Here is an 11,453-nt window from a genome sequence, read left to right on the forward strand (position 1 = left end):
AGATATGCCCCACCCCAACTTAAATTTTCCCTTCTGACAAGCACCTATTTCCCTGTCTGAAGTTCCTGTCCCCAAAGGCTCAAGTGTAACAGCAGGCTGGACCTCTTCCTTTGGCCTGTCCTGCTGAGGGCCCCTCTCCCTCTGCAGTTCTGTGGAGGACATCTTGCTGTATGGACAGACGAGAATTTTCAAGCTTCCTTGGCCGTGCTTTTTCTCTCAGGGATGACAGTACCTCCTTCCACACATTCGTGGGAGGACCCCTGCCCTTACAGGGCAAGTGAGACCCCCCTTTTAGGATCTCTATAATAGCCTTCATCTCTCCCTCCCTGTTAGAGGCTGGACTGAACCTTAAGCCTGCCCTGGACCTCTGGCAATCTGGAGCAGCAAAGGGTTGGGTGGGTGAAGGGAACAGTCAAAACCCTCACGTTACTGCCCCTACCCCCCATGCACATGGATTTCAGCCTTTCTTGAGGACAGAGTGGAGCTCTGCCTCCTGGGGGAGGGGCATTTAGATGCCAGGATGGTTCCAGGCAGAGTCTGCAGGCACAGACCTGCTCAGACCAGATGGATCGGCAGTGGAGGGGGCTGCTGGAGGCTGGAGGGAAGGGCCTGAGAGAAGCATGTGGGGTGGGTGGGCGGTTATCAAACCCAGTTATGGAAGCTGCATCCCTGAGTGGCATGCACAGTAGTGGTAATCTGAAATGGACTCCAAAGGGACACTCCACCCCACCCCGGTTCACCCGGTTGCTATCCTGGCCCCAGTGGAGGAGAGGAGACTCAGGTCAGGGCTCACAAGCTCTTCCGTTTTTGACTTCCCAAGAGTTGGCTTCCTTGCATTTCACATCAGGGACACTCCTTCCCTCCCTCCCTCCCTCCCCTCCTCCCTCCCTCCCTCCCTCCCTCCCTCCCTCCTCCCTCCGTCCCCCCTCTCTGACTGCTGCAGGACCCTTCACTTCCCTAGTTCCCTGGGTGAAGCTCACACTGTATTTTAATTGTGCATATTCTGTTTTAGTTCTTCAGGGTGCTTGACTTGAAGGGAGAGCTAATTTCACTGCCCATGGCTGGGTCCTGGTGCTCAGTCAGAAAACTCCTCAGCCAGGACTCTGTGTTCCACTGTATGTCCTGTCTATGGAGAGTAAGCTTATGTGCCATCTCTGTGGTTTGTAGTTAAAAATAAAGAAGGGGGACACATCAGGAAAAATATGAAACAATTCCAATCAGATTTTTCTGGAAGGCAGTTTAGCAACATGCTAAAAAACAGGCATATCTGAGAAGATGGTCCCCAGTGATGACTTAGCTATTTCACATTAGGAAGAGTGTCTAGACAGAGGTGCAGATTTTGTGGCCTTTGGAATGCCCACCCAGACTGATGTCCCTGGCTCTCCTTTTGGCCACGTGCTGTGGCACTGTTCAAATCTCAGTTATTGATATAGAAAGAGAGAGAGCATGAGAGGCAGGGCGGGTAAAAGTTAATGTGAGCTGCAAAGGCGGGCTTTGCCTTTGCTTTTAAGATCGATATTCACAGGTGGCGAAGGTACACAGGCAGGGACGTTACCGAGAATGGTTTTTATCGTCTTCACGCTTCTCTTTGTTTTCTGTAATGAGCACACATTATTTTAATAAGAAAATGACAAATTTTTCCCAGGAAAGGGGGGGGGGGAGCAGGAATGAAAAAGGAAGAGAAAGGAAAGGCAAGGAAGGGAAGCAGAAGGGTGTTGAGACTCCATTGGAGCTGGAGTGGGGGGTTGAGGGAAGGGCCGGACCCTCTGGGACACACGGAGCTCTCCCAGCTGTGGCCCAGACGCCTGGACACCAGAGAGGGCTTAGACCCTCAAGTGGCCAGTAGGGACCCGGATTAGCCTGGCCCAGCCTCTGCGGGGCAACTGTGTTCTTAGGGCGGGTCCTGCCCAGCTCCAGGCGGCGGCTCCTCGGCGTTCTCTGTGTTTATTCTTCCTGAGGTTTCGGGATGAGAAGTGCGCGCGGGGGGAGGGTGGGAGGGGGACGCAGAAATACCATCTGTGCTGATTTTTTTTCCTTAAAAGTTATTTTTCAATTGAAGTATTTGCAAAGCAAAAAAAAATACAATAAAGAATAATTCACCGATGTTAGGGTGTCAGTCCCAAGGGTTTTCAGGGAAGAGCGCAGGAAGGAGGGGGCTGCCCGGAGAATCAGGGCACAGGCTGGCGGGGCAAGGGCCTGTCTTCCATCTTGCCTGTCGCGTCCCTCCTCAAGATGTGTGCCCCACAACCCTGTGCGCCCGCCCGGGGCTCAGCCTGCTGAGTCCTTTCTCCCCGGGCCTCAACTCTGACCTCGGACCCCCTCACTCGGTTCATCTCACTTTTTCTGCTAAGATGTCACCAGCAGAGTGAGGTGCAGGGTGCTCCGGGAACTTCCTTCTACTCACTCTGGGAGCTGCCCGGGCGGGGTGGGAGAGGTGGGGGTGGGGGAGGAGGGCAGGCGAGGGTAAAATTGAGGGCGAGCTCCTGACCTCGACTGCACAGGGATGGGTGCCAGCGCCGAGACCCCTCTCCCCACCCTCCTCCGCCCCATCGTCTTTCCCATCTTCCTCGTCTTCTTCTCTGCTTCTCATTCCCAAGCAGGGTGAGGGGTGGGAAGCGGGTCCGGAGTGTCCTGGGCGCGGGCAGCCCCCACCACCCTCCACCCCCACCCCAGCTATGGGAGCTGCGCCTGAGTAACTGAGCCGCTGTGCCCTGGTGCGCCTTTCTGGTCGCACCGCCCAGCAGTCTGGAGGGGTGGTCACAGACAATTCCGTGGGTGAGGCAGGCACAGAGGGCTGGGCCAGGGGTGCAACGGCAACCTAGTGGGCAGAAACCTATCCTGGAGGTTCAGTTTCTTGTCCTGCACAGCACTTCTCCCAAGCACCGCCCAAAGCAGGGAGAAGTTAGACGGCACTGTGGCTGTCCTCGTGCCCCCCCCTCTCTCTCTCTCTCTGTCTCTGTCTCTCTCTCTCTCTCTCTCTGTGAGTGTGTGTGTGTGTGTGTGTGTGTGTGTGTGTGTGTGCGCGCGCGCGCGCGCTCTGACGTGGCTACACGTAGTGTCAAATGAGGACCCTCTTGTCTCATGGGTGGGTCGCCTTCTCATGGGCCTCTGCACCCCGGGTATTCTTCTGGCCGCAAGTTCTCTGCCCCGGTGTAGCACGTGTACCTGCGTCTGCGGTCCCAGGGAGAACCCCTTCCCATAGCATCCATCGCGCCCCACTGCAAGGTATGGGCTCTTTCGCACCCCTCTTTACCTCAGAGTCACTATGGGGACACAAGGGAGAAACTGGTGCTTAATTCTTCTTTTCAGAGGCACGAGAAAGTAAACGGACCAAGGCAATCAAATCAGAACAACTTCCTTCAAGTCTTTATTATTGTAGCTTAAAAGTTTATACACAAGGAATGTTTCCAACACAATACTCACTGACTGGTCTTCACCCCCGCCCCCAATCGCAATTCTCTGCTTAGGACTCCCAGGCTCTCCCTTTCTTCGAACCATCCCCCCCCCCCCCGCCGAGTTCTAGCCTCCCTCTGGGTTTCTTCAAACCTTGTCAAAGCCCAAGCCACTTCCTTTGGTCCCCAAGCCCACCCCTTACCATGTCCCTCTTCCACTCCCATTTTTTGACGGTTCCTCGTGGAACCCAGAACACTCTCCCCTCTTACTTTAGGCACTATTTTAGAGCCCTCCTGCAATTCAGAGCCGACCCGTGGTCAAGCCCAGTTAGAGACGGTTCGTCATCAGCAGTCGGGCTCCAGCGCACCCAAAGCTAGGCGGGGAAAATACCCTGCCCACCCTTTCCCTATCCCGAGCCCCTCCCCCAACCCAGGGACAAGAAATAAACACAAAAGCAGCAGGGCTCCCTGCGCGCGCGACAGGTGGGTGCCAGGCAACTAGCAAAAGAGTCTGTGGCGCTGCTGGAACCCAGCTGCGCTCAGGGCGCGCGGGCGTGGCCAACAAGTCTGAGCTGTGAGATGCTAGGGACAGTCGCGCATTCCTGAAGGAGCCCTGGGGAGCAGGTGTGAGAAAGTCCAGCAGGGACAAAGCTGCCGGTTCGAGTCACAGCAATGCTTCTGAGAGCAAGCCAAGCAGGTACAAATATAGCAGAGTCCCAGGGATGTTAAGTCATTAGGTGGCTGAGAGCCAGACTCAGCCTGAGTTCTGTGCGCATCTGTGCCATGGGTACCCCAACAACTTTGACTTCATTTGTAGCGCGAGCATGTGGGCTTCGAAGGCCCGAAGACCCAGATCTCCCATATCAGTCAATTGTCCCTTGGTTATTTAGAATCGACGTGGCCTAGTACCGTGCAACTGCTCATCATAGTGCTCCAGCCAAGTGCGCAACTCAGACACCTGGTACCCGTCGGGGCCACGGCCTCCCTGGTACATGATGGTGCCACTCTGGATGACGTAGAGACGCTCAAAATAGGCACCATATGCGGAACTACTGGAGTTGGCCATGGTGTCCAGGACCAGAGCACAGCCAGGTGCACCTTGCTGCAGTACCCTTGCGGCGCTGACACGGTCCTCCAGGCTGCGGTGCTGTGGGATGGTGTAGGGCGAATCTGTGGTGACCCAGCCGTCGGATGGGTGGGCTTCCTCGATGTAGATGATGAGAAAGTCAACATCACGTTGGTACTTGGTGACCAGACGCTGGAAGGCGCTCATTCGCGCCATGAACGGTGGTCAGGTACAGCTGCCAAAATTGAGCACTAGTGGGCGGCTCCCCTGTGCATAGTCGAGGATGCGCTGGCTCTGGAAGCCATCAGGCCGGATGACCTCCGAGTTAGGTGCAGGGCCACCCTCGTGGGCCTGCTTGAAGAAATCCAACTTCTGGCCATGCCACACGGCCTTGAGCGAGGCCAGGGTGCACAGACGGTTGTCGTCTGATACACAGATGGGTGGGTCATCGGCGGGCACCTCCTCGCCTTCACTGTTGAGCTCTACTTCGGGCTCAGGGTGGTCAGGATGGCGACGGCGCAGGAAATGCTTGCGAATGCACAAGAAATCTAAAAGCCAGAGCATGAAGGCCGTGCCTAGGAAGCGCGGGAAGAGCACGAGGCACGAGGCGGTCTGGGCGCAGAGCCTCAGAGAGTGAAGCAGCAGGGAGCGGAACATGGTGGCCGCAGGCCCCGAAGCCCCCGGGGGTCCTTCACCTTCTCCGACCACCAACCGCGAGGCGGCCTGGCGAGGCATCTGGTCTTCGTCGGCTCAGGGAGCTCAATTTATAGCCAAAGCTTGAATTGGCGGGAGACTCCACCTCCGGCCGGGGCCCGCCCCCTTGCAACTTGAGCCCGGAGGGATCACCCAGAGGCGCGGCCAATGCCCCAGAAATCCTGGGTCGAGGGCGGGTGTAGGCTGGCTGAGGGTGGAGCGGTGCGTCCCAAGGCTGGCAGGGGCGGGCCTGAGCCCCGCAGCCAGCTCTCAGGGGTGTGGGACCCCGGAGTGGCTGCGGCCGGGGACTGGGAGCCCGATCCCAGAGCCGGACAGTCTGGGGTGGCAGTGGTCTAGCCCGCGCCAGCGCTTCACACCGTCCCGGTTCCGGCGGGCGGGCCGCAGCCCGCGCCCCTCTCACCCCGCACCTGAGCTGAGTTCCCTGGCGGCCACAGCGCCGCGCCGGAGCTCCGGTTCGCTTCCCGCGCGCCGCCGCCGCCAACGCCGCCCACGCTGCTGCCGCTCGTGCGGGTCGCTGCCCAGGTACCGCGGGAGTCCAGGTCCGCGGTGGCCGCTCGGCCGGTCCCCGCCTGCAGCCCGCCGGGGACGCGGGCCCGCGAGGAGGCAACTTTGGGTTCCCGCCGCCTTCCCCGCTCGCCCGCGGGCCCGCTCGACTGCCGCAGCCCGTCCGCCCGCCTCCCGCGCGCGCTCACACTCGCGCCTCGCACACGGCCGCCCCCGCACCGCCCCGCCACGCACACCGCGCTCCGCGCCCCCCGCCGCTGCCCGAGCTTGCCGCGCGCCGCCCCAGTCCGCGCCGCGCCCGCCCCGTCCCATCTCGTTCCCGCAGGGCGCCACGGTTCCCGGGTCAGTGTCCCCTCGGCTCCAGCCCGGAGGTGCAGAGGGCAGGGCCCGAGGGTGGGCTAGTGCCTGGCTCGGGAAACCCGGAGAGTGGCGGCAAGTAACGCCGAGCCGAGCCCCCGGCCTGTTCCTGGACGCCCTGGGCGCGGGACGCTGCGGGCGCAGGGCGCGGGGCAGCGGGCGCGGGCGGCGCCGGCCCCGGGCGGCTCTCCCACTAGGGGTAGCTGTTGCCTGAACGCGGGAGCGCTCCCCTCTCGCCGCTTGCCTCGCCCGGCGCAGCCCCGGCCGCCGGGCGCACCCGTCCCGTTCGTCCCCGGACGTTGCTCTCTGCCCCGGGAACGTCGAGACTGGAGCGCCCGAGCTGAGCCACCTTCGCGAACCCGGAGCGCGGCAGCCCGACTCACCGCGGAGGCGCCCGGACGCGTAAAGTGCGTACTTTCAACCCGGAACGTGTGCTGAGGCTTTTTAGGGGTGCGGGGTAACTCCCCAACAACGTGGGGGTTCTGGCCGGCCCCGCAGCGGCGGCAGCGGAGACCTCCTAATCGGTCTCCGCGCGCGCTGCGCACTGCTGGCGACTTGGGTTCAGGGGCGGCGGGGCGGGGAAGTCCCTTGACCTAGGGTCCCCGAGACCCTGAGCAAGTCCCGCTTCGCTACATCTCACAGTGACCCCCCTCAAGGCAAGGCTTCAACCCCAAAGGCAGCGCCCGGGAGCCGCACTGCCTAGAGCACCTCTTCAATCGCAGGGGCTTTTCTGGGGTGATGGGACCCAAGCCGGATACCTCAGCTCCAGCCGCTCGCGTCCCGTGCGCTGCCCTCCCAGGAGAGACCGGCTGCCTAACTTTCCCGGCCGGCCCAGACCTTTCTGGAGTCCCGGGCGGGCGAGTGGGCGTCGGCATCGCTTTCCACTAGCCAAGGAACTTGTCCGGAGAAGTCGACCGCGGGGCAAGTGGCCCAGAGGGCGCGCAGGTAGGCGCCCGCCCTTGCCCCCGGGTTTCTGCGGTCTCTGCCTGGGGATCCCTTCGCGGGACCTGTGGCTGCAGCAGCTGGAGCCCCTAGTGTACCTTGCTTGGAGAATAGAGTGGCTCCCCTTCTCCCTCTGGGTCAGGGGGTTTCTCCTCTCTGTGGGACGGGGTGTGTGCCCCAGCACTTCCCACCGGAGGGGAAGCCTGCAGACTCCTTCCTATACTGTTCCCAGCAGCCATGGGAGGGTGTTTCAGGAGAACGACGGAAATCTCCTGGAACACCCTGAATGGGGGTCCCACTCATAGAGTTCTATCCTGAAGTAGGGCTTCTCTGAGCTTGAAGACTCCCTTCCCCCTTCTCTTTTGGATTGGGATGGTAGAGTGAGAAGAGACTCTTGCTAGGGACTCTGAAAGGCAGTTTGGGGGCTTCTGAGACCCTTTCTTGGGTAGGGCAAGAGATACTTCTCCTCAGCCCAAGATTCCCTCATCTCTGGGAGACACCAATCTAGATGCACGCCCTGCTCCTTCCCTCAAGGACCAGGGACAGGGATATGAGGCAGGTCCTCTCTTTCCCACATTCAGTTCTGAAAAGGCCACCTGGGATATGTTCATATGTGTCTGGGTGCGTATGCCACGTGGCAGTCATAGTCTCGGACAGATATAAGTCCAGCCATCCTGGTCCAGCTCTATGGGACCAGTCACAGCTGATCCTGATCGTCACTCCTTCCTGATGTGGGACACCTGGGAAAGCATCCATCAGCCTTCGGGGCTGATGTTGTGTGGGTACAGGCTACACCCCACACCTCAGGATTCCAGAGTACCAGGCCCCTTCGACTCCTATGGCCTCCTGTACAGGTGAGGACAGACCCAAGGTGTGGGTGATTCTGCCTTTGGGACACATACCTGACTTGGCAACTCCTACTCCAGGGCTCCCTACCCCTTCTCCCCCGCTCCCTGGTTTTCACTGCCCTGCAAGGCAGCACCCCAACTAGCTATCACTCTCTACCTTCCTACCAGTTGCTTAGTGTCCTGTCTTGTCCCAGCTGTCTAGAGTGTGAATACTGGTGCAAGGCCAAGACCCATCTGAAGTCAGTGGGATGCTTGGACCTCAGTGGACCTGGCAGAGTTGGGAGGGGACCCAAGTTGGGCACTTCTCATGTTTCAAGGGCCCAGGCGGGGCATACCCTGGGCCCTCCCGCCTGCCCTCCTCCAGCTCCAGCAGAGGGCAGACAGGGGAGAGAAAAGGAGGGGTACGTTGGACTGGGTCCATTTGGTGTCCTGGAACAACTCGGGGGAGGGGGACTGGCATGACTGGGGAGGACTGGACTTTGGCCAGCTTTCCACTCCCAAGATCTGGGTCATAGTGGTTTGCCTGTGAGGGGTGCTTGTGGACCCGGCACTAACCCCTTGTCTCTCAGCCTCTGGGCGGGGCTGGTGGGTGGGTGTGGCAGGCATAGTTTCTGCCTTTCTTTCCCAAGGCTGTCAGGAGGCTCCGTGGAGCTGGGTGGGTAGTGCCAGTGGTTTCTACATTGCCCAGCAGGGGTACCTCCTAGGCACTCAGAAAAGATGGTTGGAGAACCACAATCTAGTGCCTGGGTCTGGCCCATCTCATCGTGGCTTGGTCGCATGGATTCAGGCTCCTTGGTCATCACTCGTGTCCCTCTTGATCGGCCGCCTCCCTGCACTGGCCTCTGGACACTCCAGGGTCTTTCCTCCCTCCGAACTTCCACCCATGGTGTTCCTGTTGCCCTTCTCTTTCCTTTGGGGCCCTCATAATCTTTCTTTCCTCCCAAAGTCCTCGTCTGATCTGTCCCACCCTTTCCCATGTAGGGAGCCCAGCCTTCCCGCCTGGACCATCATGGGAGCACATGCCCTCTACCTGGCCTGCTCTTCCTCAGTGGCCAGCAGCCTGCCCGCAGATGAAATGCCGAGCCTGCCCGGCAGACTTGACCCTCCCAGGCTGGCCCAGCTGGGATCCCCTGGAGTGACTGCTGGGAGGCACCCAATAAAGCTTGGTACAATGAGTTCCGTGTGCAGTGTGGACTTACTGAAAACTCTGGGTTTGGGGGGAATTTCAAGATGTGTCGTTCTGCCCTTCTGCACATGGCAACAGTAAGCAAGGTAGGGCGTGCTGGTGGCAGCAGGGCTGAGTGAGGTCATCTAGGACCTGCTCCCTGGAACATCCCCTTTGGGTGTGGCCTCTAATGAACATGCCCTTCCCCTGGCCACTTTCACTTTCTAGGCTGAGCACCTTTCTAGGCACTGTGCCCCTCGAGGGCGGTGCTTAGCCCTTTTAACTAGTTTGAAAGTGATCTCTTCTCCACACATTTCTCCACTACTCACTCAAACCAGTTAGTGTGGGCACAGAAGTACCCCGAGGGGACAGAGTGGCTGGAGATTCAGCACTAATCTTGGAGATTCCGGGTCTGAACATCTGGCCAAGATCTTGCCCTGCTCTTCTCTGCTCCTTTGGGGCTCCTGTGAAATCTCACTGGGACTCACATTCTGGCCACTTGCCTCCAGTATTGTTTGCCTGGGCTTTTCTGTCATAGCTTAAGGCCTTGTCCCCTCCCTCCAGCCTATTCTAGGCTCTCGCCTGTTCCCGGGACAAGCAAGCATCCACCATGCTCTCTGGTACAGGAGCCCTGGGGGACAGGACAAAGGAAAATGTCCCTTACCAGAAGCTGCCTGTGGGTACCTGGCTCCTCCCTGGCCTTGGGATGCAGGGCTAATCATACAAGACAGATCCCAGCCTTCCTAGCAGGAAAGGGAGTGCTGGGCCAAACCTAGACTTGATCCTGCAGCTTCTGACAACGGCCAGTCCCATCTTCATTATCTACAAAGCAGAAGCCAGAACCTAGCAGGAGCAGGCTCAGGATTGTCTTTCAGGGAGAATGCCTCGGGTTCCAAGTTCCTCTGCATAGCCTACATCATGGTGCCACCAGGATGGAGGGACTCTGCAAGGCAGCAGGGACAACTTCAGGGACAGGGAGAGTACATCTCCTTCCCCTAGAGTCCTTTGGCATGGAGACAATGCACATGCTTCTTGGGAGGAATGGTGGCTTCCTGCTTGGCTCTTCTCTATCTGTGGCCATAGTCCCTGCCCCTGGGTGCATGATATCCCAAGAATCTTCTTGACTCAAGATCCTCAAAAGATGCTGCTGCCCAGGGAAAGAGAGAGATGGGAGGTGGCGGGGGCAGGCCTAGTTCCTGCCTCTGATGTTTGTCTTTCCCTTTCTGGAAGTTTCTTCAGGCTCCCCTGGTTGATTTGGGGTTGTGGGGTGCAGGAGTTGTGAGGTTGGGTTGTGGTGTGATTCTAGAGACCTCACCCTGTAGATTTGAGCTGTCCCCTAGGAAATTTCCCAGGCAGAGAGGTGGAGTGGAGGCGGGCTCTTCTTGTTCCTCTTCCTGCCTGGGGGGCTATTCCTGGGGGTGGTGACTTCATGTGGGACAAGAGTCTGTGTCACTTAAGTGCTTCAGTGTGCTAGGAATACAGTTCTTCAGGATGGTAGAAGCTCATTCCAAGTTATGTTTCAGGAGACGAGTGTAGGCTGCACTGCCTACTCCATGGCATGGGAAATGAGGATCAGCGATGCTCTAGAGCTTAAAGTGCCTACTGTGTGCCAGGTGCTCAACTGGGGGTACTTTCATGTGTTGATGTAACATTAGGGAATCTCTATGTCTTTTTCATACTGATAGAATGCTGCCTCTTCCAGGGGAGCACTGCCCTGGTCCTATTAAGAGGTAGTATTGCCCATTCGCAAGTTGTCCATCTGTCTGCCGGACTTCCTATTCATCTGTCTATCACCTATCTACCCACCTACCCACCCAACCATCTATCTCTCCATCTACCCTTCATCATTCATCCATCCACCCATCCGTCAATATATCCATCCACCCATCCATTTTATCTGTCCTTCCACCATCCATCCACTCATCCATTTGCCCATCTACTCAGCTGACAGTCATCCATCTACTCATCCACCCACTTGTCTATTCAGCTATTAATATGTCTCTTTGTCCATCCATTTGGTACCTACAGTGTTTCGGCTGATCTGAAGACTGGCCCCTCCAGTGATGGGCTCAGTCTTCCTTGGAGAGATGAGTGCTCCTAGGAGACCCCTATGTGATGGATGTTATGGGCCCAGTGAAGTCCCCAGAGCATGGGCTGAGAGGTAGGGAGAGGATGAGGCTTGCATACAGAGTTGGCATCTTGGTCATCCTCATACAGCCCAGTAAAGCCTACATCATGGTGCCACCAGGATGGAGGGACTCTGCAAGGCAGCAGGGACAACTTCAGGGACAGGGACAGGGACAAGCCGACTCTTGTTTGTCCCCTGTGGTCAGTGGCTCGGGATGCTGCTGCTTGTGGATGAGTAAGAACCCACAGCCTTCAAAGATCTGGGTGGAAGAGAGGCCGAGTGAAATGTGAGGTAGGATGGCTGCTTCGGTTCCAAGGGGCTTGGTTGAAGGAGGAGG

At 58.4% G+C, this 11,453-nt stretch overlaps 1 protein-coding gene across 1 annotated transcript; it reads right to left on the reverse strand.

Moving 5' to 3' along the window:
• Window positions 1–3,765: 3,765 nt before the first annotated feature.
• Window positions 3,766–5,338, reverse strand: Dio3 (iodothyronine deiodinase 3). Its single transcript, NM_001256784.1, is given in 1 exon segment — window positions 3,766–5,338. A coding segment is annotated over 1 exon segment (915 nt). The 5' UTR covers window positions 5,194–5,338; the 3' UTR covers window positions 3,766–4,278.
• Window positions 5,339–11,453: the final 6,115 nt, after the last annotated feature.

This window comes from Cricetulus griseus, chromosome 5 (assembly GCF_003668045.3).
Source record: "Cricetulus griseus strain 17A/GY chromosome 5, alternate assembly CriGri-PICRH-1.0, whole genome shotgun sequence".
In the NCBI taxonomy this organism is placed as follows: domain Eukaryota; kingdom Metazoa; phylum Chordata; class Mammalia; order Rodentia; family Cricetidae; genus Cricetulus; species Cricetulus griseus.